General features: G+C 39.3%; 1 protein-coding gene across 9 annotated transcripts; it reads right to left on the bottom strand.

The window, feature by feature from the left end:
• Nucleotides 1–2524: 2524 nt before the first annotated feature.
• On the bottom strand, nucleotides 2525–18215 carry LOC114041411 (zinc finger protein 883-like). 9 transcript variants are annotated; one of them, XM_027859847.1, is made up of 7 exons: nucleotides 18151–18215; nucleotides 13564–13681; nucleotides 8821–9005; nucleotides 7811–7856; nucleotides 5956–6098; nucleotides 5606–5719; nucleotides 2525–4939 (listed from the first exon to the last, which is right to left on the bottom strand). In XM_027859847.1, the coding sequence occupies exons 5-7, from the start codon at nucleotides 6092–6094 to the stop codon at nucleotides 3339–3341; spliced, it is 1854 nt and encodes a 617-aa protein (XP_027715648.1). In that variant the 5' UTR covers nucleotides 6095–6098; nucleotides 7811–7856; nucleotides 8821–9005; nucleotides 13564–13681; nucleotides 18151–18215; the 3' UTR covers nucleotides 2525–3338. The 9 variants fall into 9 exon arrangements, with proteins under 9 accessions (XP_027715648.1, XP_027715647.1, XP_027715644.1 ...); XM_027859846.1 differs by having other exon boundaries at nucleotides 8833–9005; XM_027859843.1 differs by lacking the exon at nucleotides 7811–7856.
• Between the last annotated feature and the right edge of the window lie 7306 nt (nucleotides 18216–25521).

Below are 25521 nucleotides of genomic sequence, written 5' to 3'. Positions count from 1 at the left end.
CCCCAGGGCAAGGACTCTTTCAGACTGGATTGTTTATATTCTAAACAGAAATTAGGTCTCTTGTGGTATATGAATGGAATGGAATACTATTGTGCCCTAAGAAATGATGAGCAGACTTCAGAAAAATCTGAAAAAACTTACATGAACTGATGTTGAGTGAAGTGAGTAGAACCAGAACACCGTACACAGTAACAGCCACAATGTTCGATAACTAACTCTGATAGACTTAGCTCTTCTCAGCAATACAAGGATCTAAGAATTCCAAAAGACTCATGATGGAAAACGCTATCCACATGCAGAAAAAGAACTATGGAGTCTGAATGCAGTTTGAAGCATACAATTTTCTTTTTGAGTTTTTTTCTTCTTTCTTGTGGTTCTTCCCATTCGTTCTAATTATTTTTTTTACAACATGTCTAATGTGAAAATATATTTAATAAGAATGTATATGTAGAGTCGATATCAGAATGCATTCTATTTTGGGGAGGGGGAAGGGAGGCAGAGAAAATTTAAAACTCAAAAGCTTATGGAAGTGAATGTCGAAAACTAAAAATAAATTAATTAAAAAAAAGAAATTGGGTTTCCTACTGGGGTGGGACTGTCCCCAAGATTAACAAGCATGTTCCTTGAGGGCTAAGAGTAATCAGATCAATCACACATGTCCTTTAGAGAAAACAGGAGGAAAAGTCTAGATGACATTAATAATCAGTTATTAATAGTATAGTACTAATAAACTCTCAGCCCCTTTAGGGGAGATACGATTTTAACACTTCAGAAATATATTCCATGACTCACAGCTATATGTTACCAAAAAATTAGTGGTGTTAAAAAGATGGCCTTTTGATTAAAGAAGTATAGGGTCATTAAAAGAACTGCTTAAAGGCAGTTTGCTCTCCTGTTCATCAATCACAGAGCAAATCCTTTCAATAGCCTGGATCTAGTTTGGTCAGGACTGGTTAACTACATTCGCTGACTATATTTAGATACTCAACCACCGTCTTTCTCAATTATTTTGGGCTTTGATTCTGTTAATAATTCTTGTATTTCCCAGTTCAAAGATCTTATTGATAAAACAGACACAAAATAATTATTTTCTCTCCATCAAAGCTGGAGATTTCTAAGGTGTCAGATCCATTTTTAAAAGGATTTATTGTAAATTTAATATTCAGTATCAATACATCTAGTTTTAAACTTTTAATCTCAAGTAAATGAATTGCAGTGTATAAAATGTAGCTACACCATTTCTGTAAAAGGTGCCTTCTTTGTTGTCATGACTTCAGACATTTCTCTTAACATTGTCATTCTTGTATCTGTTCTAAGACGTCTGTCTTTGTTTCCATCCTCTGTACATGCCTTTGAAATATAAGGTGGTGAATGAATACCCTGTGCATCCATGTTTCACGAGACGTTTCCTCTTTCACTAGAATATTTGTTGTCAAAACTTCATTCTTTAGGTCACTTATGGGTTTACTTCTTCTCTAGAATGTTAACCTACCCTATCTCTAAATTATTTGAAACTCAATTTTCTCAACATCTAGAGTGTGCTTCTATCCCTGGCTTTTCTCTCCTTACCTATCACAAATTCATAAGATGGAATGGTCAGGTTTTTCCAAAGTTCCTATCATTTCTATTTTGCCATTTATTACTCAGAATTAGGCCCAAACTATTAGTTCCACCTGTTCTTCTTTTGAAAAGCAAAGTCATTTTAGAAGCTTGTCAATAATTTGTCATCTGCTATGACCAGAGTGATAGCTTCAGAAATGGTCTTGAATCCTTCCATTATTACAATATTCTGCTACCATTCCAGGTTTCTCTTCTATTTCCTATCTTATTTAGTTCTTCCTCTTGTACAGACGGTCCATAGTATATTCATACAGAGCATTACTCCTATTTCTGGCTCATGACCCTTATCAAAATGTTTCCCATTAACACACTTCCAAAGAGAATGTGTTTGATAAAGTTGCTGACAAATTGCTCTAGTCTTCCATACCCTCCTCCCAACCAGATCCAAAGTTTTGCCAATTTAGTTCCTGGACTTGTCTGCTCCATTTGATACCATTGCATGTTCCCTCTTTTAGGAAACAATTAAGATCCATACAATAACTTTCCTGGTTCTCTCATCTTTACAACAATCAGCCATCTAGCAATTGTTTAATTACCTCTTCATATCTTCCTCCGGCCTACTCCCTACAAACAGGTCTAATCAATTAATGAACATCTATTTCCGATAAAAGCTGGCTTCAGATTTCAGTTGGCAACCACAACCTTGATTTCTTCCATTGAACGTGTCTCTTCCCTTTAGTAGCTCTATTTACATCTTTCCCCTCAATCTACCAGTAGAAATGAGGGGGAATATTTAAGGAACAGGGGCAATTAGGTGGCACCATGCTGGGCTTGGAATCAGGAAGACTCATCTTCACGAGTTCAAATCTGGCCTTAGACACTTACTAGCTGTGGGACCTTGGGCAAGTCACTTAATCCTGTTTCTCTCACTTTCCTCATTTGTAAAATGAACTAGAGAAGGAAATGCAAATTACTTCAGTATCTTTGCAAAGAAACCTCCAAACAGGGTCACAAAGAGTCGGACACTACTGAAATGACTCATTAACAAAATTAAACAGGGGAATGCTTTGCTCTCCTAGATTTTTCCAGATGTACTTTCTTACTTATCTGCTTAATACTGTGCAGATCCACCATTGAGAAAGGCAGAAGAATATAGTTAAAAGATCACCTGCCTGAGAATCAAGATTGCTAGTATCTAGTTCTGTTTTAACTACTTATTACCTATGGGAGTATGGGTGTATTAGCCACCAACACACAAAATTCCAGGCATTATTCTCTTTCCTATAGTTACTCTTTCCACATTCCTTTATCATTAATCAACAAGGACTGTGGCACCATCTTCTTGACCTATGGAGGATAAACAATCTCTCAGAATAATGCTTGTAGGAACAGAAGTTAGATTATTCTATTCAAGTTGTACTATTTTCAGGCAGAAGTAAAATATTCCCCTTAGTTTTCATCCTAGGGATTTTCAGACTAGAATTTTCATATGAAGATAAAGGAATCAGCTCTAATGGAAGGTTTCAGTTCAAGCATTACTTGCATCATTCAAACAAAATGAATATTTTGCAGGTTGCTTAGGGCTGGATGCTACATAAACTGAAGAAAAACTTATCTACTGTTCTCACAAGATTTTACAATTTACTATATTACTCCATTAATAATGGACTCTGATCCAGAGATAATCCTTCTCCAATACCAATTACATTCACAAACTGAGCTGGATTTGATTTCTCTTTGTTCAATCATCAGGCAGCAAAAGACTTCATTTAAATATTCTATTCACAAGACTTATCTTCTGTATGAATTTGTTGATGCCGGAGAAGATTGGTTCTCCGACTGAAGGCTTTTCCACACTTATCACATTTACATTGCTTCTCTCCAGAATGAATTCTCTGGTGTAGGATAAGGCTAAATCTCCGATTGAAGGCTTTCCCACATTCACCACATTTATACCTCTTTTCTCCAGTATGAATTCTCTGATGTTGGTTAAGGATGGAGCTCCGACTAAAGGCTTTCCCACATTCATTACATTTATACAACTTCTCTCCAGTATGAATTCTCTGATGTTGGTTAAGGATGGAGCTTCGACTAAAAGCTTTCCCACACACACTACACTGGTAAGGCTTAGCCCCAATATGAATCCTCTGATGTACAGTAAGATGTGAGCGGCATCCAAAACCTTTCCCACATTCATTGCATTTATAAGGTTTGTCTGAATTATGAACTGTCTGATGTTGGATAAGGGTGGAGCTCCGACTGAAAGATTTTCCACATTCATGACATTCATATGGCTTTTCCCCACTATGAATTCTCTTATGTTCATTAAGGACTGACCTTCTACTAAAAGCACTCCCACATTCACTACACTTAAATGGTTTCTCTCCAGTGTGAGCTCTTTGATGTCGAATAAGGACTGAATGTCGACTGAAGGCTTTTCTACATTCATTACACTCATATGGTTTTTCTCCAGTATGAATTCTCTGATGATAAATTAAACTTGTGAAGTGAGTGAAGGCTTTTCCACATTCATGGCACTGAAAAGGTTTTTCACCAGTATGAATTCTACAATGTTCAATAAGGCTTAACTTACTGCTTAAGGCTCTCCCACAGTCATCACACTTATAGGCACTCACTCCAGTATGAATTCTCTGATGTCGAATAAACACTGAAGACTGACTGAAAGCTTTTCCACAATCACTGCACTTATATGGTTTTTCTCCAGTATGAATCCTCTCATGTCGAATAAGATCAGAATTCGTGCCAAAAGCTTTCCCACATTTGTTACACTTGTAGGGTTTCTCCCCAGTATGAATTCTCTGATGTAAAGTAAGATGTGAACTACGACTGAAGGACTTCCCACATTCTCTACATTCATAGGGCTTCTCATCAGTGTGAATTAGCAGCTGTCTTATGAATTGTGACTTGTGACTGAAATCCTTCCTATAATCACTACATTGATAGTGCTTCTCTCCACCATGAATTCTCCTATGTTGAATTAAGGTTAAAGGATGGGAAAAACTCTGACCACACACAGTACATGTATGGTTTCTTTCAACTCTCTGATGAGTGACTACATTAGAACTCAAAATGAGGTTTTTACCAAAATCATTACATTCACGACCTCTCTCTCTTCCAGTAGTTTTCTTTGGGGAAACTTGCTGGGGAACCCTCTGCTGGAAAACTAGTTTATTCTGTCTTTTCTCTCTGTGGTTTCTTATCTGCTTCTCCAAGCTAATTTCCCGGCCACAGGTTCGTCTTAAGTCTGGGACCTGGGCAACATCTTTTAGGTGTTTTTCTGATTCTTTTCCAAGTAATTCAACTTCTTGAGGAATTTGCCTTACAGTCAAATTTTCATTTTCGGATCTGTTCTTATAACCTGAAACAAACAAAAAAACAAATGTTATCTCTTTTCCTTATTAGAAAAATATAAACTGTAAGAGAACAAACAGGAATTCATAACTGAAATGAATGCAGATTAGGAATAAGCAGAATTAAGAGTTCTATAAGAAGCCCAGCAATCAAACATGGGAATGAGGCTGGGCATGTGGGTAACCAGGTGTTTATTAGAGTGGGAAGTGAATCCTAGGCCAGAGAATAAGCTGATCATAAACAACTGAACAAGTCCAACAAAAAGGGTGGAAAGTTTGACTGAGGAAACAAGTTAGACAGAACACTAAAAGAAAAGCATGAATGTTTGGGATAGTCAGAGAACAAGTATACTGAAGTCAAACTGAACTAGGAAACAGATGAGATTTAAGGGATTCAAAAGAAGAAGTATACACAGCCCTGAGGAGCCAAGCAGACAGAATGTATGGGTAGGACTAAATCTGGAAGCAGACTGGCAAAGGGCTGTGACCAGCCAACCAGTGAGATTAAAGAGAGAGGAAAGGGAGATAGTTCTCCAGATGAGGTATTCCTGTACTCACAGAAAGGAGAAGTATGGAGTACAGAGAAAAAAACTTTCCTTGGTACTATGCACCAGCTCACAAAACAATTGTGTTCTTATTGCCTTGTGACTCCAATGCATCTCTTACTTACTTACCTCTACAAGCATTTTGGGAGAACTCCCTTTCCTTAGGGCCCTGAATATCTCGGATCCATGCCTCTTTTCTCTGTTCCAGTTGGGTGATAATATCAGGTTTGGAAACTGGAAATCCTGATTGAAAATGAATGAGATGAAGTATGGTCATTTATTTTAGAAAGCCAGAACTTTCAGAAAACTGAGTTCTTTGCTTGAGGTATACAGGCAGCACATGAGAGGAAATGGGTAATGTCACAGATAACATGGTAATAAAGTCTAGGTACAGAGACCTGGAAATAGTTCATGAAGCTGTTTCATTGAGGAGGTAGAGCTCCAGAGAGGTTTGATTCACTACAGTAATAAATACTAACCCAGTGAGAGAAGGTTCTCATAATTCTCCAGCATCACATCTCTGTAAAGCTCTCTCTGAGCAAGGTCCAGTTGCCCCCACTCCTCCTTTGAGAAATACACAGCCACATCCTCAAAAGTCACCAACTGCTGAAATAACATATTCCTGTTGTATAAAGAAACATTTTAGTATATATAGAATTTAGATCAAAGAAGAATTTTCACAACATAGGTTTAGATATAGAAAGGAGTTTAGAGGACATGTAATCCAAGATCATCATTTTACAGATGAGAAAACTGAGGCCCAACGAGGTTAAGTGACTTTGACTTGACCAAAGTCATATAAGTGGTCAGTGGTAGAAGCAGGATTCAAACTCAGATCCTTTGACTACAAATCCACCATAGAAGAGGTTTACTGCTTCTTCCTTAGTATAAAAGCAGACTGATTGGATAAGAAATCAGAAACTAAAGATTCATTTAATTAAATTTTATTAATCATACTACTGCAGAGTACTATGGCAGGTAGGCACTAAAAAGTAAAGTTTAGGTAATACATAGTAACATATTCCTATCCTCATATAGCTTATAGTTTAGTAAGGTGCTATGTAGCCATTCTATGTAAGAGCTTATTCCTTGATTACCTAGAACAAGAGGTAGCTTAAAATATCCATGGATATTTTAATATATCTGGATGACAATAGGAAATGAAAACAAAGACTAAAGACATATAACTGGCTCTGAGATATATATCTATATCTATACAACATGTACTGGTGATCTACATAATCTGAGGGAAGTTTAGAAAATCACAGTGAGTTCCTAAGTAGCAGGCTTAAGGTCAGATCTTCTAAGATATTTTAACATACTGCTGATTACATGTAAAACAACAGAGGCAGAGTTTTGAAGTGAAAGCCTGATACACAGATTACAGTATGAAATTCATCAGTAATGATCCAGCCATGGTGACCAGGTAAATACAAGCACCAGGATACCTTTCTCCCACCAGTGAGTTTAGTTCACTGATATCATGTTCAGTTTTCAAGCTGCTACCATAATCCCAGTTTTCTGGGGATTCCCAATACCTCAAACAAAAGGGAAAATCACAAAGAAAACTTTTAAGTACAATTATCTCTTAGGTGACTTAAAAGGAGATGTACTTATAAAGGCCTATAGAGGGAGATACACAATAGGGAAAGTAAGGGTGAAACTGCAAAGAATGAGGTTCATGGTTCATGGTTTAACAAAGATATGTGAACATCTACCTACTCTTGTTAGTTTCCATCTACTTAATTTTTTTCTTTTTTATATGGACCTTTATCGGGATTTAGTTCTAGCTCCAATACCATGTAATTAGCTGCCTAAAGCTGTCCTTCACCTCTCTAATCTTCCATATGGAGCAGAGGATTGTGAGACCAAGGAAAAGAATTGCTTTCTCTATCCTCCCAACTTCAAACTAACAGCTGAGGCTTGGGAAAGCCTTTTTTGTTCTAGAAATCCTACAAATAAGCATACATCTCAGGAAGAGTTGACAGAAAAAAAAAGTATTATATATATTAAGATATTTCTAGAAGCACTTTTGGTGGTAGCAAAAACCTGGTGAGCCCCGGGGCCCATTTACTGGGAAAGGGCTGAACAAATTGGGATATATAAATGTAATGGAATGTTACCATACCATAAGAAATAATGGTGAGGAATTCAAAGAAACATGGGAAAATTCATATAAACTAATGTATAAGCACAATATATATAATAACAATAATAATGTAAACAAGAGCAATACAAAAGGCAGATGAACTCAGATTAATTGTAAGAATCTCTTCTGGTTCCAGTGGGGAACTACAGAGAAAGAATGTTATACACACAATTAGGCAACATTACCTTCTTGGTCATTTTTGTTTAAGGTTTAGGACATACCAGGAAATTACTACAATGTAAGAAAAAAAAATCAATAAAACAATTAAAAAAATAAAGCAAGTCAAACCTGTCCCCCTCCCCACAAAAAAACCAAAACAAACAACTCCCAGTAAGATACAAATCGTCCACATCTGGGCCCCCAAACTTGCTTCCTTCTCAGGTTTCAGGCTAGTACCACTTCACTCAAGGTTTAGTGTCTTCAGAAGCTACTTGACAACTTGGAAGCTGTTTGCCATCCTGTTATGAATTCTGACTAGTTTCCTCAGGAATATTCTACAAGATAGAGTTTTTAGTAGGTCTAGTCCTTGGTGAAAAAAAAAATGCCATCTATCTTCCTATACTGTATATCAGGCCTGCATAACCTGCGGCCTGCAGGTCGCTTACAGCCCACGGGCATGCCAAAGGATTTCGGGTGGTCCACAAAAAATGTGGAGGATGTTTTCCTCTACATTTTTCGAGGGCCACCTGAAATTCTTTGGCAAGCTGCACATTGTGTAGGCCTGCTAAATAGGCTTCTGGCCTCATGTCCTATCTGAAAATCCAATTCAATAAGCATTTAGAAAGTGCTTATTATGAACAGGGCACTGGTCTAGGTCCTGGGGATACAAGGAAAAGCGTGATAAACAACTCTCGGCCTTAAGAACTTACTTTCTACTGGGGGTTACCATATATAGAGATACAAATAAAACAGGCCATACCCTGACTTCCAACTCTTTGCTAAGCTAACAAACATAAATAAGGGTCAATTAACACTGGACATATTTCTCATGTTCTTTATTTAGGTACATGGTACTTCTGTACTCCAGGTTATGAATCACTTGCCCTGTTTATGTTCTTCCCCCATGAGATGCCAACATGTTATGATAAGGAATTCACTACTTCAAAAGCTATTCTCTCCACCAATATGGCTTGCAACCTCTTCACACTTTAGCAGAGAGATTCATGAGCTACTGTAGAAAGAAAATATTCATTACTTGGTGGCCAACCTTCTGCTGATAAGCCTCTGTACTTAGCAAGGCTGGTCCTCAGATGATAATCTATTGCTGGATTTGAACTTGAAGTCTTTACAGCTTGACAGGAACCACCAGAATTTGCACACCGCAGGAATAGGCTTTTAGAAGTCATGACTGGTTCCATGCCATGAGGCATTAAGGCACGGCTGTAATAGAATTACAATAACAAAATCAGAAGGACAAATGTAGTATTACAAAAACGTAACCCACCAAATCCCAAATAATGGGCAGGATTATTGCTTACCACAAGAACCTTTCGGAATGGATGGAAACTACCCTTGAAAGACAAGTTCCACTTCACTTCAGGGGAAAAACATATAAAACATATAAAAAATATGAAGGCACCAGCGATCCTCTGAAGGATAAGAGCAATGATAAATACTAATAATTACAAAGCACTTTCATATACATTGTGGCTCATCAGATTCTTCTGGCTCTAGAGATGGAGGATAATATAGATAATCCATAGATCTGGTCTGTCAATTCATATATCTCAGATAGATATTGCAAATGGAAAACGACCTGCAAAGGCCTTATGTAGAATTAAACAAATGGAAGAACACGCTTTTAAGAATTTTTACAGTGCTTTGAATGATCTCAAGTTTCTCCCTGAAACAAAGCTCCATCCTGATCACACTGTCTTCCAACAATGCTGTATGAAGGTGAGCCACAGAATAGTACAGTTTCTATTGAAATATAGTTATGGACATTCCAAAGGACATGCAGGCACTAAGTCATGGGATGATAGATTTCAAGGTGAAGGGATATTAGAGATCATCTAGTAGAAAGTTCTCATTTAGTATTTAGCTCTCATTAACTCATACTTAGTCTGAGGGCTCTGGGGGTCTTCATGCTATACCATGACTACTCATAATATCCTTATTTTGATTTGGGCACTTAATAATTAATAATAATTAATGACTTAATCATTATCAATTATTTTATTTATTGTTTTGTCATTGATAATTAAATTAATTAATTTAATTATTATTATTAGTCAATAAGGTAATAAATATACCTATTATATTGATACTTATTCATTTTGTCTTTAAGTAGTATGTAATTTAGTCAGAGAGTCCAGAGGAAAGTACAGCAACTGTAGAAAGAGACAAAAACTAAGCAACAGGTTTAGACGGAGGAGAGTAGGCTTATAGTTCTAACTCTACTTCCAGACTATATGGCTTCTGAAAGATCTTTTAAATTTCTAGAGCCTTGGTTTCCTCATTAGTAAACTAGAATAATAATATTTACAGTATTACCTTGTGGTGGTTGTGAAGAAAGTTTCTAGAAAATTGTAAAGTGCTATATAAATGTTTTTACAGTGAGGGATTGAATTTGTGGTCACTGGTGACATAAGGAGAACAGGTCATAAGAAAGCCAAGGTAGTCATCATCTGAAAAGAGAAGCTCAGATGTAGAGGGATTAACTACCATGCTACAATGAAGTAGATGGCTAAAAAAAAAAAAATTTCCTGATGATGCAGTCTAAGAGGGATGCCGGGTGAAGAGAAGCTGATAGCAATCACTGACTCCTGGGATAACTTGTCTCCCTAATAAGATTCCTGATCCTACACACAGACGGAGAGAGATCTGTGGATGATAAAAACAGAGCAAGCTTAGAAGAATGAGCTGTCATTCAGCCAAAACATCAAAGTATAGAATTATCTCCCAAGGACACAGGGCAGGGGAAAGCAGATTAAGTCATTCTCCAGCTGTATGAGGGAATAGCTAAGAGAGACACTGATTAATTTATTATTCAAATTGTTCATCTAAAGTAACCTCCAAGGGCAGCTAGGTGGTGCAGTGGATAGAGCACCGACCTTGAAGTCAGGAGGACCTGAGTTCAAATCCAGCCTCAGACCAAACACTTGACACTCATTAGCTGTGTGACCCTGGGCAAGTCACTTAAACCCAAATGCCTAAAAATAAATAAAAAAATAAATAAATAAAAATAATAATGAAGTAACCTCCAGAAAGATGAATTCTAGTCTGAAGAAATGTGTAAGATTTTCCTCTTTTAGTAGCTATGGACACTAAGGATTCCTTATTCTCCTAGTTCTGTCAATTTCCTTAATCCCTTTAGATGCAAACCTTGTATTACTCTACACTGCAAGTATGTATCTCTGCATGTAATATCATACAATACTCTCCAAAGTTTTAATGCAGTTTTTAAGCTTTAGTAACCTAAAACTGCACTAAGACTTTTGGAACGCTATAGAAATGGCTCTCTTTTATCTTTCCTTTAGTCTTTAGCTATTCTGCTTAGACTTGTTCCTGATGCCTAAAGGAAAAATTGTTATCACTTCTAACAAACACTACTCTTAAAAAAGGCATATAAAATTGTGGGAAGAATGCTGTTAAGAGTTGGGAAGACAGGAGTTCAAATTTTGACTCTGACACTTATTAACTGAGTGACTATGGGCAGGTTATTAACTTATATTCTATCTGTGTACATGCAACGTCCACAGGTAATCTTCTTGAGGGCCGAGATCACTTTATTTCCTATCAGCAGAGCCCAGTATAGGGGCTTTCACTTAAGAGGTGCTAAATGTTGATTTTGATGCCTCTGAGTCTGTCTCTTCATTTGTAAAATTTAGAGAATATACCTGTATATTTACCTCATGGGGTGCTGTAAGAACTGAATAAGGTAATTATGTAAATCTACAAAAATATTCATAGCACCTCTTTTTATGGTGGCCAAGAATTGGAAATTGAGGGGGTGCCCATCAACTGGGGAATGGCTGAACAAGCTGTAGTATATGGATGTAATGGAGTACTATTGTTCCATTAGAAATAATGAGCAGGTGGACTTCAGAAAAACCTGGAAAGGCATGAACTGATGCTGAGTGAAGTGAGTGGAACCAAAAGAACACCGTACACAGTAACAGCCACACTGTACAATGATCGACTTTGATAGACTTAACTCTTCTCAGCAGTGCAAGGATCTAAGAATCCCATTAGACTCATGATGGAAAATGCTCTCCACATCCAGAGAAAGAACTATGGAGTCTGAATGCAGATCAAAGCATACTATTTTCTCTCTTTTTTTTCTTTCTTCTTTCTCATGGTTTTCTCCTTTGGTTCTAATTTTTCTTTACATGACGAATGTGGAAATATGTTGAATAGGAATGTACCTGTATAGCCTATATCAGATCGCATGACATCTTGGGGAGGGGGAAGTGGGAGAAGATTTAAAATTCAAAATCTTATAGAAGTGAATGTTGAAAATTAAAAACAAATACAATAAAAAAGGTAATTTTGTAAAGTGCTTTGAAAAACTTAAAGCACTACATAAATGTCAGTTAGTATCTTATCACTTAATTGTATAATTACTCTTTTCTTTATCTGTTTTCATATCTTACCTCCCCAACAAGACTGCAAATGTGGTAAGACAGCACAGTAAACCAGAAAGAGTATTGGATTGGAATAAGAAGGCTTGAGTCTAAATACTTCTTCTGCCACATACTGCCTATGTCATCTCAGGCAAGGTATTTAACCTCACCGGGCTGGGTTCTTCATTTAGAAAACGAGAGAATTGGACTGGATGGTCTCTAAGGCCTCTTACAGCTATAAATCTATGACCTTTTGATGTTCAAGGGTAAAGACAATGCTCTTAAGATGTTTTATACTCTCTGAGTTTATGTGACACTGCTTTCTCCTGTTTCTCCTATCTAATAAAAGAGACTCCTCAAGTCTCCTTTGCTGGATCATCATCCGTGTCCTACTTCCTAACTGAGGGTGTACCAAAAGATCCTATCCCGGAACTTTTCTCTCTAAATTCTCTTAGTGACCTTATCTTTAACGATCATTTCTAAAAAGATGATTCTCCTATACCCAAAGGGCTATAAAAATGTGCATACCCTTTGACCCAGCAGTAGTACTTCTAGGGCTATATCCCAAAGAGATCATAAAAAAGGAAAAAGGACCCACATGCACAAAAATATTTCTAGCAGCTCTTTTTGTGATGGCAAAGAACTGGAAGTGGAGGGGATGCCTCTCAATTGGGGAATGGCTGAACAAGCTGTGGTACATGAATGCAGTGGAATACTATTGTGCTGTAAGAAATGATGAGCAGGTGGACTTCAGGAAAAACCTAGAAAGACTTGTATGGACTGATGCTGAGTGAAGTGAGCAGAACCAGGAGAATATAGTAACAACCACAATGTGCGATGACTGACTTTGATAGACTTAGCTCTTCTCAGCAATGCAAGGATCGAAGATAACTTCAAAAGACTCATGATAGAAAAATGCTATCCACATCTAGAAAAAGAACCATGGAGTCAGATTGAAGCATGCTATTTGCTCTCCTTTTCTTTAGTTGTTCTGTTTTATTTCTTCTTTCTCACAGTTCCTCCCATTAGTTCTAATTCTTCTATACATCATGACTAATGTATATATTCATATGCTTAATATGAATGTATAAGTAGAACCTATGTCAGATTACATGCCATCGTGTGGGGGGGAAAATGGGGGGATCTTAAACTCAAAATCTTATGGAAATGTACATTAAAAACTAAAAAATAAGTAAACTATTTAAAAAAGAAAATAAAATAAAGATGATTCTCAAATCCATATCCCCAGCCCTAGTCTTTCTCTTCCGTGTCAGGAACCACCTATGGGCTATTTTCAATCAGAAATTCCACAGGCATCTCAAACTCAACAAGTCCAAAATAGAACTCATTACCTTCTCCCAATGATAACTCACCTCTAAAGAATTTCTTTATTTCTGTTGAGAGCACCATCATCTTTCCTGTCACTCAGGTTTGCAACCTTGGAATCATTTTCAACAGAGGCAGCTCTCTATAGTAGAGAAAGCACTGGGCCTGAAGTCAGAAAGACCTGAGTTCAAATTCAGACTTGCACATTTACTAACTGTGTGACTCTGAGCAACTTATTTAACCTGTCTGCTTGAGTTTCCTCAATCATAAAACTGACACACTAATAGCATGTACTTCCTAAGGTTGTTGCGAGAATAAAATTATCATCTAGATTACTGTATTAGTCTCCTAATTGGCCTCACTCTCTGAAGTTTCTCCTGCAATAAGAACATTTCTGACTTAACTGACTTACTGCCATTTACTTAAGATAAGCCTATCATTTACCACACTAGTCGGCAAAATCAAGCTTGAGGAAGCAATCACAGCTCTGGGGTTAAGCTGCTTGCTTCCCGTCTTCCCTGACATAGATCTTCCCCTTCTGCCATCTCTTCTCTAACGTGTAAATCTTTATCTTCCTCAACTGCTCTTTGAAGTTCCAATGTACACATCCTGCTTATTATGTAATAGGGTACCTTAAAACTGGCTCCTGGGGCTCACTGACTTAACATCAAGTGTTTAGGAGAGCCTGACCATGACAAACTGCAGTTTTCTCCTATTTCAGTGTCCCTGATGGGTTGTTGGCAGCACTGCCTAGTCTACCCACTCCCAGACAATTGTCACAATTGTCTGTGACTCAGAGAGGACCAACTAGGTTGGACCAAGCTCAAGATTTCCAGCCTGACAACCCCCTAGCAAGCATAAAGCAGACTTCATCTTGGGAGACTTCTGGATGGGAAAAATCAACTGGCTGGCAAAGTTGCAGCACTATTCGTAAAATACCAGAGACAGATTAGTATCCTGCATATTTTGTCTGTATTATCTACCTATCTCTTGCATTAGATCTAAGTCATTAAATTCTAAGGAAGCTATTCAAGCAGTTGCACCAGCACCCTGATGAGCATAGGGCTGTGATTCAGGATTCAAATGCAAAGATCTGGTTGAAGAAGTTCATGTTTTAAAGAGAGGTTCTACTCTGTTTCTGGGTGGGTACTCAGGCTAGGATGAGGAATCTTCCAAATCCTGCATCCCTTCACCCTATTTCCCATAGAAAAAATAAGCAAGAAACTTGTATGATTACTTATTGTATCATCTTGGCCAAAAATACGGTTCGTCCTGGGACTAGTCTGGTCTGACACAAATTCTGAGTGATCCCTACCACGCACCATACGAATCTGATAGAAGCCTCCATTTAACTTTGAGGAGTTAGCGATCATTCTGGGATCTTTCCAGTTCGGATAATTCTTGTCTGGTTATTCCTGGTCAAATCTTGATATGGGATCTGGCCAGACTACCTCTTCTAGATTGTCTACCCCTTTGGATTGTCTTCCCGGCTAATAGGAAAAAAATTCCCTTCGAAGAACCCAGTGTAAGGTCCACTTCCAGCATCTTTGTGAAAATGTCTGGACTAGATTAACTTCTAAAACTAGACACCCATAGCCACAGGAAGGATCTCTTGATTTTGAAACTTGGACAGAATCAGTGGCATAGCGTAAAGCATACTTTGCAAACATTTAATACCTTGATGGGAGCTGAATGTTACCCATGTATCTGATCAAATCCTCATTATTTCCAATTATCTTAACTAAACTGAAAGTTAGGAACAGAACTAGAACACATTAAACATGAAGGAATACCTGGGACATTTGGGGTTGGCTGTAAAATACACAGGCTGGATTAAGGAAGTTTTGAAAACCCTGTGTATTAACAATCATATTGCATCTGTCTTTAGAAATGCTTGCCAAAAATTTTATGAAGATATCCCAAGAAGTGATAGACAGAATGAACATGAATGTGATCTAAGATACACAAATGTGATATAGATGAAAAGGGAGTACTGTGATAAAAACATATCTAGTTTAACCTTCTTATTGCCATTTACTTCACAAGCACATTACATACCATGTTAAAGTTTGTAAAACCAAGTATGGGATAGCAACTACAGCTCCTGTGTTAACTGGCTCATATCCTGTTTTTTTTCTAACACAGATCTTCCCCTTCTGCCATCTCATCTCTAAAGTGTAAATCCTTATCTTCTCCAGCTGCTCTTTGAAATTCTATTGTACCCATCCTACTTATGTATTCAAAATCTATATAAGGTAGCTTAAAACTGCTGCTTGGGGCTCACTGATTTAATACTAAGTGTTCAGTGTAGCCTTCATTCTTAGCATAACAAACTGCAGTTTTCTCCTATCTCTGCATCACTGGTAGCCAGTACTTAGTCAAGGATCTCCTAGACAATTTTGTCATATTACCTTATTTAATCCATGCTCCACAGAGCTTCAAAAGTGATATCCTCAAAGCCATGTCTAATCATGTCACTCCCCAAAGAGCCTCCAATAATTCTATTTTGCCTCTAAGATAAAATAAAAGCTCCTGTTTGCCATTTCAAATCCTTCAGTTTGGCTTCAGCCTATATTACACCCCTTTACATACTTTATGGTCCAGTAAAAAGGGTCTATTTGCTATTCCTTACATAAAATATTCAACCTCCCCTCTTCCCTAAATACCCACCTTACCTCTTCCCCTTCGAATACAGCTTCCTGTAAAATTCAGTTCAAACACCATCTTCTACATAAGGCCTTTCCTAATCTAAGCCTGATAGGCAGATAGTGGTGCAGTGGACAGAACACAGGGCCTAAAGTCAGCAAGACTTGAATTAAAATCTGGTCTAACCCTAACTGTGTGACCCTAGGCAAGTCACTTAACCCCTGTTTGCCTCCATTTCCTCCACTATAAAATAGGGATAAGGACAGCACTTACCTCAAATGAGATATTTGTAAAACAGTGCCTGGCACAAAGTAATGATTAATAAATGTTTCTTCCTTTCCCTGATCTCCTACTTGAAAGACAGTGTGGCAATCAGAAAAGAACTCTAGATTTGATAAAAGAGGACATGTATTCAAACCTCCTCTCTACTACTTACAACCTGATTTATTTGGTAAAATAAAAGGATTATACTACATCAGAGGATCCAGAGTTAGAAGGGACCTTAAAAATAATAATTAGAATATATTTACATGGTACTTTAAGATTTACAAAGCACTTTACATATTATGTCATTTGAACTTCACAACAACCTTACAAGGAAAGTGCTATAATTATGCTTGTTTTACAGATGAGGAACTGGAAGATGGGAGAAGTGAAATGACTTGTCCAGGGCTAGTAACTAATAAGTGAATGAGGCAGGATTCAAATTCAGGTCCTCCTCATTTCAAGCTCAGCCCTCTATCTAATGACTTGCCAGGCAAGTCAAACCACTACCACCACTATCACCTTGACCACCATCTCCCCTTAGATTCTGATAGTGACAGCCCAGGACCCTGAACTCAACAGCCATGGGGAAAAACGACTTTAAAAAAAAATGATATTAAAGAAACAGAATGACTATCTCCTTTGCCCCTACACCCTAAGGACCATAGGACCTTTCAATCTAATTTGCAGCTGAAACCTACATGTGATGTCTCCCCAATTAGAATGTGGGCTTTGAGAGCAGGGACTGCCCTACTTTTCTATTTGTATTGCTTAATAAATATTTAATTCATTCATCCATTACCTACTGTACCACCTAGTTGCCTTAGAGATCATCTAGCCTAGAAGTTCTTAGCCTTTTTTGTGTCACGGACCCGTTTGGCAGACTGGTGAAAGCTATGGACCCCTTCTCAGAATGATTATTTTTAAATACATAAAATGCATAGGATTACAAAGGGAAACCAATTTTACTGCAGTCTAACCAATTTATCTGACATTGGAAAAAAACTGAGGACCAATAAAGTTAACTGACTTCAGAGTATAGGAGCATAAATTTAGAATTAGAAGGGATCTTAACCATCATCTACGGCAGTCTGGTCAAGAACTTACCAAAAAAAAAAAAAGAATTCTATACCTGTATTCCCATACGGTTTCCTTTGTAATCCTCTATTTTATGTACTTAAAAACATTACTTTCAGAAAGGGTCCATAGGTTTCACCGCACTTCTCAAGGGATTCAGGACCCACACACAAAAGTTAAGAACGCCCAGACTACCCCGATTTACCCCGCACACATCTGGCTGGTACAGAGGGGTCTGCATGCTGTCTCCCCTGCCAGGCTGCCAAGTTACCCCGGGCAGAGGACCCAGAGGACCGTTTGTCATCGCCTTTCTTTGTGGCCCCAGCGTTTAGCACAGCACCCGGCACACAGCAGGCGCTTAATTAATGCTAGCTGACTGCAAGACTGACAGTCCCACCTTTTCACCAGTCCACAGCCTCCGACCGTAGCCGGGCTGCTCTCTAGAGTCGCCGCCAGGCGGGGATGGCTAGGACTACAAGGACCGGGGCCGGTGTGACGCAGGAAGCTCAGCCGGGCCCTCCCGACTCCGACCCCGGGTCGGCCCTCTGGGCTGGGGGATGCTGGTGGTGGTGGTGATGGAGAGGGTGTGGAGGTGGGGGGAGGGAGGGGGCCCGCGCCCACTCCACCACCTAGCCCCGCTCTCTTACCGCCCGCCAGCTGCCACCTAGCCAGCGCACAGGCAGACAGGAAGTGCCGCGATCGTCCCTCGCCTCGGCCCCCCGCACTTCCGCTGGCTCTCTGTCGCCTCGGGCCCCACCTCCCCGCACTTCCGCTCTAGGACGCTCTAGGACGCGCTAGGAACCATAGAGCTCGGCAGCCCAGGCTACGTCTTCTGATTTAGACAAGGGGCTGAGGGTTAAGACAAGAATGTAGGAGTCTTATTTTTATTTTTTTCTACTAGGGGGGCTGGGAGGGAATATCCCACTCCATCTGGTTAGAGACACAAAATTGGCAAATTGTTATTCTAGGTTGTAAACTCTTTGAGAGCAGAGCCAATGTTGCACACAGTAGGCATTTAATAAATGCTTGTTTCATGATTGAATAAAAAAATATTTTAAGGGGGATGGGGTAGGGGGAATAGCCTTTGGGGAAAAGGGCCATAAACTAGGGAAAAGAAGAGAGGAATAGGGAGAAACAGGCTTGATCAGTCATCCAGCCCCCAGCCCCCTAGAGACAGATGACCTAGGATGGAAAAAATAGGGAGTTAAAGGGAGTCCCAGTCAATGGAGGCCATCTTACTGAGTTCAGTATTTCCTCTTCTCTTCCCTCCCATCCCTAAGGATGTTGCCTCATCTGGAGCCCAGGACCTCTGTCAGGGTGTGCCTTGGAGGAATGATCATAGAACCTCCTCTCTGCTGTGGAAAGGACAGCCTCAGAAGGAGGGTAGCCCCAGTTCAGTCACCTTTGTTCCTACTTTCTGGTGGGCTGTTTCCTCTGCGATTTGACAGATTTTTCCTTTCAGGCCTCCTCTAGGGATTACTAATCCTGAAGGTTTGAGGAAGGCAAGGTACAGTCCGTTTTTTTGCCCCTCTAGCTTCTCCCCTCTGCACTCTTAAAACAACTCTGTTTGGGACTCTCAAGGAGGTGATATACAAGAGGAAGAAGTGCTATGACAAGTGGCCAAGGACAGGGAGCAGGAGCAGAACCAAGGTCAGGGAACCCAAGGAGATGATGGGGACCCACGGTTGCAGTCTTCCTGTCAGATTGTTATCCTGGTATATATCCACAGAATAAAAGAGATTCCCCCCAGGCTTTGAAAGCTGTTCTGAGAGAAAGCAGCAGGGGAGCTTTTGGAAAGTAGTTGTTGCTGAAATTGCACTTGGTAGCTCCGGAGATGGGGGTGGGACTGGTGAGCAGGACGGGGGCATCCCCCAACACAAAGAGGACAGTTTGAACCTCTGAAGAGCACAGGAGCTATAAGACTTGCCTCTTCCTCCTACCTTTTTTTTTTTGCTTTGCTAACTTTCTCTCTCTCTCTCTCTCTCCCTCTCTCTCTCTCTCCTCCCTTATGTTAAAGCTTCAAAGAACTAGGAAATAAAGAGAAATAGAGATGGAACTCTATTATAGACATTGGCCTTCTTGCTGTTCCTTGCACTTATGCTTTAAACTCTGAGTGAATTCACTGGACATTGGCTGTCCCTCATGCCTGTCCCTTTTTATCTCCACCTCCTGACTTCTTTGGCTTCCTTCAAATCTCATCTAAAGTCTCACCTCCTGCAAGAAATCTTTCCCTAGTGCTCCTTAATCTTAGTCCTTTCCCTTTGACTACATAGCTTGTTTGTACATAGTTGTTTGTATATTGTCTCCATTAAACTATAAGCTCCTTTAGAACAGGGACTGGTTTTTTTTTAACCTTTCTTTGTAATTTTAGTGTATAGCACAGTGCCTTGCACAAACTAGGCACTTAATAAATCCTAGTTGACTGATCAACTGACTAGATCTTCAACCTTGACCTCTCCCCTGAGTTTCAGATCCAAATTTCCAATTGCTCAAAGAACTTGGGTATCCAAGCACCTCAAACTCAACATGTTCAAATTTAAGCTAACTTTCTTCCTAAACCTATTCCTTCTTATGATTTAACTATGTCACCATCAAGGACAGTCTCACTAGAGCCCAATTCACATTGAAAGTCAGGCATAAGGACCAATATGAGGCCAAAAGGGGAAACATTTGCCCAAAGTCCCAGGGAATCAGTGACAGAACCAGGATGAAGACATTAGATCCTTGATGTAATTCCCAGGAGAACACAGAAAGATAGCAAAAGGAACCTATATTTTCATTAGAGTGTAAGCTCCATGAGGGCAGGAACTGTCTTTTGACTCTTTTAATCCCCAAAGCTTACTGCAGTGCCTGGCACATAGTAGGCACTTAGTGAATGTTTATTGAATTTAATTGAATTGCCTTTGAATGTGGCTCTTGAATTTCTTCTCATGGAGGCACTTTAGCAAAAGGCACCTTAGTGACGAATTCTTATCCAGGGACATAGTGTTCCCATAATTCTCCAGCATCACCTCTCTGTAGAGATACCTTTCAGCAGGATCCAGCCACTCTGACTCCTTTTGTGTGAAATACACAGCAACATCATCAAAGGTCACCACTTCCTGAAACAACACATCCCTGGTGCTTACTTATGGCACCTAAATATGGATGTCTGGACCTTACATTTTAAAATATGTACTCTATTGCTATGCTTTGGCTGACATGCTCCTCTTCCTTCAAGGAGCAGCTCAAGTATCACCTGTTACATGAGCCTTTCCCTCTCCCCTTCACCCTATTCTGTCCTCACCAAGTGAAAATAATTGTGTATGTGTGTGTGTGTGTGTGTGTGTGTTTTACTGGATCTTGTGAATTCATTGGTGTGAGTAAATTCTCACTATTAATGTAGATTAATACCTGCGTTGCAACTTATAATCTTGGACATTGCCTGGGGTATGAAGAGGTTAAGTGATTTGTCTAGGGCCACACAGCAAGTATGTATCAGAGGCAGGATGTGAACCCAGATCTTCCTGATCCGAAGGCCAGCTCTCTACCCACTGAATCATGATGCTTCTTGCAGTTGATCTACTCCACCTCAATTTGTCCAAAGTACTTTGCATGGATCTTTCCTTTGCAAATCTCAGTCTCTTTTTCGTCATAGTTATTTGTGTACATGCCTTTTTTCCTGTTAGAGAGCAAGTTCTTCCAAATCAGGCCCTGTGTAGTATCTACCTCTATATTTCTCACATAGCATTCAAGGCCTTATTCAAAACAGATGCTTTAAAAAGGTTTGCTATCTTGAAATACTGAATCTAACGACCCCTTCCATTTCTCCCTTGCCTATAAGAAGATTGTTTTCTCTCATAACAACCCCCTTTACATCCCCTGAACAGTGATGTAGGCTCCACTACAATCTCCTACCTGCTATTTCACAATTCAAAATCAAAGAATTTTTGCCTATTTTTTTTTATAAACCACTCAGCTACGTTTCCCAACTAAAACTATAGTGGGGGAGGGGCAGTGAACTATCTGACTTCTTTAAGGCAGACAGACAGCTCACTCCTTCATAGCCTCAGCTTAAGAGTTCCTGAAACTTTCAGGGGTGAGGATCAGGAGCCAGGGGTGAGCAATCTAGTGATGGGAGAAGCACAAGGCAGGAAACAAGAGAAATCAGATCATAGGTTTCATCAAAGTTAAAGGAGCCTCAGAGGCAAAGGTTTTGTAGCTCATTGCTAGGAAAAGCGGTTGAGAAACATGGACCTATAGAAGCCAATGCAGCTCTCCAAGCTGTGTGCTAAATACAGGTAGTGACACATAGCCTAGTGGAAGGGGCATATTATTCACATCTACACTCCACCACATACTACCTGGGCAACCTTGGTCAAGATACTTAATGAATGAAAAAAATAGGCTCTCTGGACCTGTCTTCTCATCCGTTAAATGGGGATAATAACAGACATTTCTACAGGCCTTCCACGTTTCTTTATATGACATCCCTTCAATGGTGGTTGTGAGAAAAAATGCTTTGTAAACTTTACAATTTTCTAAGTAAAAAAAAAAAAGGTGATATTCCTTGATTACTTAAAGCAAGAAGAGAATAAAAAGCTACCAGATAATTGGATAGGCTGGGTGCAAACTAAACATTTCAGCACTTGTAGCATCAGTTTGTACTATGAAGATTGTCTTCAACCATCTCACTCTAAGTAGACAGTTTAGTCACTGATGACTTTGAGACACACTTGGTGACACGGCCATTATGAGATTTAGAGACAGAATGTAATCAAGATCTGGAGAATTACAGCTGAATGTCATACACTCGAGCATCAGTGATCTCAATTTAGGTGGACTTCGTGAACAAAGGCAGTTGTAAAACAGTTGACTTAAGATCAGGTTGCCAAAGGTGACATTCTCTGAAATACTGCCGATTCAACATGAGGGAAACCAGAAAGGAAGAGTCCCATGGTCCAAATATGTGAATGCTGGCCCAGGGCACAGAAAGGGGTTTTAAAAGAGGGAAGAATGAAACAACCATTCATTAAGTTCCTACTATGTCCCAGGCACTGTGCAAAGTGCTTTACAACTATTATATCATATGGTACTCACAGCAATTCTCTGAGGCAGGCACTATTACGATCCCCATTTTACAGTTGAGGCAAATCAGGTAGGCAGAGGTTAAGTGACTTGCTAGTAAACATCTGAGACTGAGTTTTCACTCAGGTCTTCCTGAGTCCAATGCTCAATCCATTGGGACATCTAGCTGATGGTTTAAGATTCATTAGCAGTGGGTAAATGTGGTGCAAAGGGTACAAACAGAACACTTGCCTTTCATAAACCCCATTTATACGTCCTCATGAGAATACTCAGGTCTTACACCCAATGTCTCCATGTTAAGCTACCAAATCTCCTAGCTTTCTGATTAGAGAAGTCATACTCCTTGAAATTTGAATAATTATTAGAATATAATACAGATTATATATCATATGTGGATAAATGTACACATGTAAATATGCTGGTATATACTATCAATTATGTAAAACATAGTTATTATATATTTCACTCAAAAAAGCATTTATTAAGTGATTATTATGTGCTAAGCACTGGAAGTGCTTGCTGATTGATTTGTATCTGTAATGCTTAATACAGTATTTGGTATATTTCAGGGGTGCTTGTTGATCTATTAAGGCAAAGTCTGACTCCTCATAATTAGAACCATAACTAGGTTCAAGCACTCAGGGTTTATCCCAGAGCTCAGAGTTTAGAAGGAACCAAATTTGAAGGGTTTAACAATCAATTAGCAAGAACAATGAGTTAAAACAGAAAGCATAGACTCCTTCCCTCACCCTCTCTGAGCTGCATGGGTCCTAGTCCTATTCTTTGTGGACCTGCAGAACATCTACCACATCTTCCACCCGACAGCATTTCAGATATTAGAAGCTAATGATCATACCAAGACATTTATAATATGGTCATACCCCTGATCTTGCCATCACCCTTAAAATATCACTTCCATGTTCAAGATTTTTGAAAATCCCCTTATCTGACAATAACCTCTTGACTTTTCATTTCTCCCTCTGCCTTCACTTACTAAACCATACTCTTCATCATTCGGTCTCAACTCCTATGACAGACTGTTCCCTCTGTCATCCCAATTCTCTTATTTTCAATCTCTCCCTATCTATGGCTCATTTCCTCCCCATCCTGAAAAAAAAAACCCAAACTTCTCACTTGATCCTTCCAACCCCACAATTGTCTTACATTTCTTCTGCTCCTTGAAAAGACTGTCTACAACAGGTACCTCTCTTTTCTAGCCTCTTATTCTCTTCTTAGCCCTTTATAATCCAGCTTCAGACCTTATCATTCCATCAAAACTGCTCTCTCTCTTTTTTTTTAAACTTTTTTGCTTGGCAATGGGGTTAAGTGACTTGCCCAGGGTCACACAGCTAGTACATGTTATATGTCTGAGGTGGGATTTGAACTCAGGTCCTCCTGACTCCAGAGCCAGTGCTCTATCCACTACACCACCTAGCTGCCCCCAAAACTGCTCTCTCTTGAAGGTACAAATGATCTCTTAGTTGCCAGATCCATAGGCTTTTCTCAATCCTCATTTTCCTTGACCTCTTTGACACTACCTTGATATTCTCTTCTCTCATGGATTTAATTACTAGTTCCATGCTAATGATTCTCAAATCTACCTATCCTGCCGACATCCTATCTCACATCTCTAGCTGCCTTTCAGATATCTCAAACTAAAAATGGTAGACATCTTAAACTAAACATGTTCAAAACAAAACTCATTATGCTTTACCCTAAACTTTCTCCCCTCCCTACTTCCTACCTTTCCTATTACTGTAGAGGGTAACACCATCCTCCCAGTCCCTCAGGCTTGCATCTTAGTGTTGTCCTGGACCCCTATCTCTCACCACGCCCCTCCCCCCCATCCAATCTGCTGCTGAGGTCTGTCAATTTCACCTTTGTATCATCTTTCAAATATGCTCCCTTCTCTCCTCTGATACTGCTACCACTCTGAGGCAGGCCCTCATCACCTCATGACTGGACTATTGATTTCAATACCCTGCTCCTGAGTTTACCTGCCTTAAGTTTCTCCTCACTCCAATTCATGTTCCAATCAGCCACCAAAGTGATTTTCCCAAAGCACATGTCTAATCCTGTCACACACAACTCACCTCCACCTAATCAATAAACTCCAGTGGCTCCCTATTGCCTCCAGGATGAAATACAAAATCTTTTGTTTGGCACTCAAAGCTCTTCATAACCTAGGACCCTTCTACCTTTCCAGTCTTTTTATACCTTACTTCCTGACACATACTCTTCAATCCAGTGACCCTGGCCTCCTGGTTGTACAAGGAGTACACTCCATCTTTGAGCTCTGGGCATTCTCTCTGACTGTCCCCCATGCCTGGAATACTTTCCCTCCTCTACACTGACTACTAATCTCCCTGGCTTCCTATAAGTACCAACTAAAATCCCATTTCTGCAGGAAATCTTTCCCAACTCCTCTTAATTCTAGTGCCTTCCCTTTGTTAATTTTATCCATTTATCCTATTATATATGTATATATGTATATATATGTATAGATAGATACTTCTTTGCATATTGTCTCCTTCATTAGACTGTAAGCTCCTTGGGGGAAGGGATTGTCTTTTTTTCTTTTTGTATCCCCAGCACTTAGCACTGTGCTGAGCATGTAGTAGGCACTTAATAAATGTTTGTTGATTGAATATTAGATATTTTTAAACTTCAGAACCCTTATAGAAATTCATTTCAATACAATAAACAGTACAAATTATTACCAATATTAACCTGGAGAAATGCAAATTTAAAGTACTCTGAAGTTTCACTTCACACCCAGAAAATTGGCAAAAATGATAAGGAATGGTAGTAGTTAGTGTTGGGAAGGGGAGTTTTGGAAAGATGGGCACACTAATACCTTTTTGGCAGAGCTATGAATTGGTCCAATCATCTTGGAAAGCATTTTGGAATTATGCAAAGTGGCCAAAATGTTCATCAGTAACTGACCCAGA

The sequence above is a fragment of the Vombatus ursinus genome, unplaced genomic scaffold (assembly GCF_900497805.2).
Source record: "Vombatus ursinus unplaced genomic scaffold, bare-nosed wombat genome assembly UNPS02014173.1, whole genome shotgun sequence".
NCBI lineage: Eukaryota > Metazoa > Chordata > Mammalia > Diprotodontia > Vombatidae > Vombatus > Vombatus ursinus.
This window is presented reverse-complemented; position numbering and strand designations above follow the sequence as displayed.